The sequence below is a fragment of the Dicentrarchus labrax genome, unplaced genomic scaffold (genome assembly GCF_905237075.1).
Source record: "Dicentrarchus labrax unplaced genomic scaffold, dlabrax2021, whole genome shotgun sequence".
NCBI lineage: Eukaryota > Metazoa > Chordata > Actinopteri > Moronidae > Dicentrarchus > Dicentrarchus labrax.
In genome coordinates, this window is record NW_026136705.1 from 20,643,595 (window position 1) to 20,649,651 (window position 6,057).

Consider the following 6,057-nt stretch of genomic DNA (forward strand, 5'->3'; position numbering starts at 1 on the left):
ATATACATAGCAAAATTGACCCAGTACAGTAGATAGTTGAAGATGGGGCATGTATGTGCGGGCAGGAGTCACCATAGGTCCATGGGAGTCACTTGCAGGTTGGAGGTTCTCGTGGGAGTTTGAAGAAAAAAAATGACTCCGAAAAACAGGGGGAAAAAAAATTACCACGAAAAAATGAAAAAATTACTCAGAAAAACAGAAAAAAATTACTCCGTAAAACAGGAGAAAAAATAACTCAGAAAAACAGAAAAAAATTACTCCGTAAAACAGGAGAAAAAATTAGTCAGAAAAACAGAAAAAATTATTCAAAAAAACAAACCAAAAAATAAATTACTCAGAAAAAAGCTGTTGTTTTTTTTTTCAAGTGAATGCAATACGCTTCTGTACAATTGCTCTGTAGTAGTTTTGTCATATCTGAGAAAAATAATGATGTCATAGTGATGTCATCAGGGTTATCTTGGGCTGAGAAGATAGCCTTTGGCCTGTGTTACAAACTAGAGGGCTGGAGTTTGAACGACATGAGAATTTAACAGGCAGGGAGCGTCTAATGAAAGTTGCAGACAAGTTGCATTATTGGGGATTTAGGAATGAATCTTATAAGGTGTGAATATTGTTTTTTTTAAAACTTGCAAGACATACAACTTATTAGCATATGCAAGACTAAATCAAACAGTGCACTTTTTTGAGATTTGAAGTAACATTTTCTTTAGTTTTGAACCCGTAAACACATTTTTTACTATGCAAGTCTTTTTAAAACATTATATGAAAACTTCCACGACATCCAAATTGTACTGATGAACAGATGAGTGAACAGGAGGGTGGAAAGGACTGAAGGGCCCTGAGGCTCAGAGGAGTGGGACACACACATACACGTACATAAACACACACACAGGTTTTTAAAAAAAAACAACTGGCATGTGCACCAAAATTCACACATATGTACTACGAGTCTGTCAAAGCTTTCTTGTGCGCATCAATTATGAATAAAGGAATAAGCGGGAGGGGAAGAATAAAGCCAGGGGGGAAGAGTGAAAGGGTGAGCGTGGGAGGGAAAACTAAAACAAGAGGGTGGGAAGAAGAGGAAGGGGAGATGTCTCAGGTTTCCCCCTGTCACAGATGGCAGAGGAGGAAAGAAAGGGGCTGATACGTTACACCTTAGACATTGTCTCTACTATCTGCTGCTCTGCCTCTCTTTCTGCTCTCTCTGTCAATTCCTTTCTGCTGCTCTATGAACTGGGTCACTTCGTGGCCCCGTCGGAGAACAGCGCAGCACCAGCGAGAGGTTACAGGGGAGGAAAATGGGGAGCACGTGAAAAGAGGAACGCTATAAGCCTGAGGAGGGAGGGAAGGATGGGTGAGGGGGAGGAAGTAGATGAGGAGGGGAGATTAGGGAGGACAGTAGAGGATGAGAAGAAGGGAGCAGAGTGGAAGATGTTATAAATGGAGGGGTAGTGGAAAGGAAAACGAGGGGAGGGATGGGGGTAATGTAGCACTTATTGCTCTGGATCCTGGTGATCTAATCATCTGCCCTCACCCCTGCATCTCCCCTCCTCCCACCACACACACACACAAACACACACACACACACACACACACACACACACACACACACACACACACACACTTTAAACAATAGAGTCTCAATAGCATGAATTGGAGATGCCATAGACATATTAACTGATAATGAAAATGATCGCTAGTTGCATTCATAAAGCAAACTAAGATATTTTGTTACAGAAATATGAGTAAAATACTACAACAAATTAACATTATCACACTTGGTGGATACTTTTATCCTATGTCGTCGGCATCTGACACAGCACTGATATCTAAAACCTTCCTATAAGAAAAATAGAAACACTCTGTCTTGAATATTTCAATACAAAAAGTCCAGCTGCATTTGTTTGCTGTTTTCTGTGTTGTCATTCCATAAAAAATACAACAATAAATGAATCTATATTTGATTATCTTTGAGTATTGTTCCCTAAAGAGATTTGTCAAGATGAAGCCATTTACAGTTCTTAGCCCTTAAACCGCTGCTGTCCAGTCATTACAAATGTGTGCAGCCAAACATTGTTCAAACTCACAGAACTTTATCTAAAATTCTACTTGAGATCCAAATGTTTCCAAAGAAACCAAATACGCTGAATTGTCTATAATCAAATAAAACGTCTATAAAATGATGCACAAAATATATAGAATGTATCCATTTGATGAAACATAAAATGTTTCACTCAGTGTAAACATCATGTACAAATATTACTGTCAGACAATGTGGAAAAAGCTCTGTTAAATACAGAGAGATTAATTCAAGCCAATATTTTTTTGCTAAACACGTGATATAAACAACACTTCTCATCCATTGTGGAGTAAAACCATTCATGTGTTCGTGCCAGAGCTCCAACCAGGTTTACGACGCAGGTCTGTGCGGTGGCAGATTGGCTGGGAGCATATGGCTAATAGCACCACCATGACAATGAGCCACACTGATTAATGGACGCCCTGAGCTCTTTGTGTGTGTGTTCTACGCTGTGTGTTGTGTGTGAGGCCCCCGCTGCAGAATCAGCATGTGAGAACATGAGGCAACAACCGTAACTTTGACCTCAGCCGCTGTTGCAGACAAGCAAGTGTTTACACTTGTCGAAGAAGTCATACTTTCTGCACTGCCGCTGAGGAAATGTTTGAATATCGGAGGAATTCCCACTGTACAAGTTCATGTATACTTTACACGTTATGCAAAGCCATTGTGTCCATAATGCATTCTCCACATGATGAACAACAATAATTTACAATAAAATCTCTTGCCAAATACAATTTATTTATAAATTCCTTGTAAATCATATCAGAATTCCAATGGGCTTTCCATAAACCTCTACAGCTGAACTGCCTGAGGATTATTCAGTGAGCTATAGAATAAAATATTAGTGTGCCTGATTTCACGGCTAAAATCCCTGCTTGTGCATATAGATGAACCCCAATTTATATTGTTACAGTTAAAGTTGTTCAGTGACAAGGTCAGGGAAAAAGAACAACTTAATTCATGTGCTAAATTTGAATTTTTATAACTGTGGTGTGCACGAGCGAGCGTGCATATGCATACTTCTTTGTGTCTATGTGTGTGTATGTGTGTGTGAGACCCTGCCTATATTTTATAGTCAGATTGTGGAGGAAGGCCCATTTGTTAGCCATGAAACAACAGGAGGGTTCAGATTGACTAATGAGTTTCTCTGTGTCCTAATTAACCAGGCGTCACAGACACACACACACACACACGCGCACACACCATGCATGCATCCACACACACATTTTCTATTGTATAGGATAGGTTGGTAAAATGCCTCTATAAATAGAACTCTTTCCTCCCAACCTACTTCCGAAGAAATTCATCTTTAGATTATAATTAAAGCAACGACTCTGATAGCGAAAACTCATCTTCCTCAACAGATATGGCTTCATGCGTATGTGTATGGATGCGTCTGGGTGTGTATGTGTGGGGGGGTTAATGAGGGTGACAAAATAAGAAATGTATCGAGTACAGAGAAGTGATTGGTGAGAACTTTCAGCAGACTAACAAAGTACGTTGCAGAAGAAAAGAGGGGAGAGGGGAGGAGAGGAGAAAGGATAGAAGGAAAAGTATAAGCTAAAACGATTGTATGAAGGTGGAGAGGAGGAAGATTTGATGCTCCCATTCTCACCTGCACATGATCTCATGTGTCAGCAACACTCTGCACATCTCTGGGTTCTTGTCTTGGCCTTCATAAACAATCGCCTGTGAAGAGAGACGAAGAGAAAGAAGAAAATACACAGTTAGATCACAGACAGCAAAATAGGATAAACACAGAGCTCGAATCCAGCAAACAGTCTCCATCCTTCATAGGGTGCTTCTTCTTGGCAAAATATGTATTTTAGTTTATGTGATTGAGGTTGTCTGTGTGGTGCGATTGGCTCAAAATTAGCCATTTAAAGGTGGGCTAAGTGAATCTTGGTAATGCGGTTTTAATCTAATACACAGTCCGCTAGCTTTCTGTACTGGAAAGGCTTCTGTAAATGGGAAAACAAACAAAGTGGATCGGACCGAGCGACATGGCACTAACTTCCAGCCAGGAATTGTGTGTCAGGTAACGTTACATTTCTTGCCCACAGAAACGTTCTAGTTTGCCAAGATATGCTGTTGTTGTGATGTAAAGTAGCGGAAGAGAGTGAGCTGGTGGTTCTGGGAAACCATTTAATTCTCTCTGCATGTTAGCTGCTCAGCAGCAACTGTAGCAGTTTAATAACCCACAACATTAGTTCCATTACTTGTTGTGTCGTTGTTCGTATTCGTCATGATATTGGATTTCTGCAGAATTGCTTATCCCACCAGTAAATTTTGCTGTGTGATGTCCATAGTAGTATAAGCAGAATTGTCTTGATGTTTTTGTTATTAAAACCAGCAACAAGGAAGTTTCATTTTTTGTTGGCCCTGGTGGCCCCGTGGACAAAAGCAGTAGTGTTTCCACTGATTTGTTTCATTGATTTCAAGGGGAATTTGTCTGAATCGGACCGGTTTATAAAAAAAACCCTAATTAATTTAAAACATCTGCTACTGTAGTGTCTAGCCAAGGTTACTCAAACAGGAGTAAATGGTGCATTTGTTGGGATGCTCAATAATATCTGAACATAGGCAGGTTGTTCATAAGCTTGTTAGAGGGAACAAAGCTCTACCAACCAGACCCTCCGATTGATACCTTTCATGGTCTGCATCAGTGCATGGATGCATAAAAACTTATTTGCATGTTTTCAGAACGCTGCACTCTACATCTACCAAAACTGGTGAGAGGAGATGGCTATATTTTGCAGCAATGTGCTGTGAGAAAATGCAATTACAATGTCACACTGTGAAAAATACTCTACCTCGGGTGTACATTTATTTTTCTTCTGTCAGTTATGGCAGCAACTCTGGCAGAGTGTTGTTGGGGTAACAGGTTAGATCCCACTTCACCTCAAAGAACACATGTTCAGCATTAACACCTCTACTTCACAAAAACACACTCACACCCTTTGTCTCCGCACTGGGCGTCTATCGCCCCATGCACACCTTGTTCACACACCTTGTTTCAGAAAATCAAATCAAAAAATAACAACCGCATCTCATCCTGTCACATGCTGATCAGGTGAATCTGAAGTTAAAAGCAATAAAATATATTCACAGAGCGGTGGCCATAGTTTCTGCTCCTCAGCTGAAGCTTTGCCTGCTTCCATTATACAATATTCCTGGTTCTGGTGAGGAAGCTCAGAATAAAGCGAAAAGCACACGTCACACACCGCTAAGCTATCTATCAATCAATACAGACGCCCTGTCTGTCTTTGGTCTATTCCAGTCTGTTTGATCTGTCGCTCCAAACTCCAGCAAGTCTCACCAAGTGACAAGCTCACTTTTCTCGGGGAACGGTGAAGAAGTTTCAGTGTCCTCTCTAATAGTCTTCAGCTGGGGTTCAGACTACCTGCTGCCATCGAGTGAACGGTTGGTTTGAGCTTGCAAATGAAGGTCATTCAGCTGTGAAAGCTTAACAACTCTAAACAACATGTAACACTTCTGCTGATGCCATCTGTGGAAAACACTGACAATACATGTTGACACATTGTGCCTACTCACTGTCTAACTGGCTTGTAATGGTCGAGGAGTGCCAAATCGAAACCTTATATCTCCAAAAACCCAACTCATTTCCCCACTGTTTCTTTCCCCTTTGGTCGGCAAAGGTCACTTTTTTTAAAAGACGAATACTGTAAAAATCTTACTTATGTGTAAGCTTGGAGTATCCCACCAGGGGCCCCAGGGCAAGCATGTTCTATATGGGGCCCCAGCATGAACCGAGACTGTAGACTGAGCCCCTCATTTGCAGAAACTACAGTCCTACATGGTCCTCAGAAAGTAGCTTGGAGCTTTACGGCATTAATGGAGAGCAGCGGCTGTACAGTCTGAGGGCCCCATTACAATATTGTTGTACCCTAAAGCAATTCATACTAATAGCTAGTTGTCTCCAGGACCCTCTGTGTTTTCTGGAATTGGAGCCCCAC

At 41.1% G+C, this 6,057-nt stretch overlaps 1 protein-coding gene across 3 annotated transcripts in view; it reads right to left on the bottom strand.

Annotated features, from left to right (window-relative positions):
* LOC127363729 (transcription factor COE1-A) overlaps nucleotides 1–6,057 on the bottom strand; it is an 87,324-nt gene that overhangs the window by 73,001 nt on the left and 8,266 nt on the right. For all 3 annotated transcript variants that reach the window (XM_051400565.1, XM_051400566.1, XM_051400564.1), the window contains exon 5: nucleotides 3,696–3,769. In XM_051400565.1, coding sequence (XP_051256525.1) covers nucleotides 3,696–3,769 — 74 coding nt within the window. The remainder of the gene's footprint in view (nucleotides 1–3,695; nucleotides 3,770–6,057) is intronic.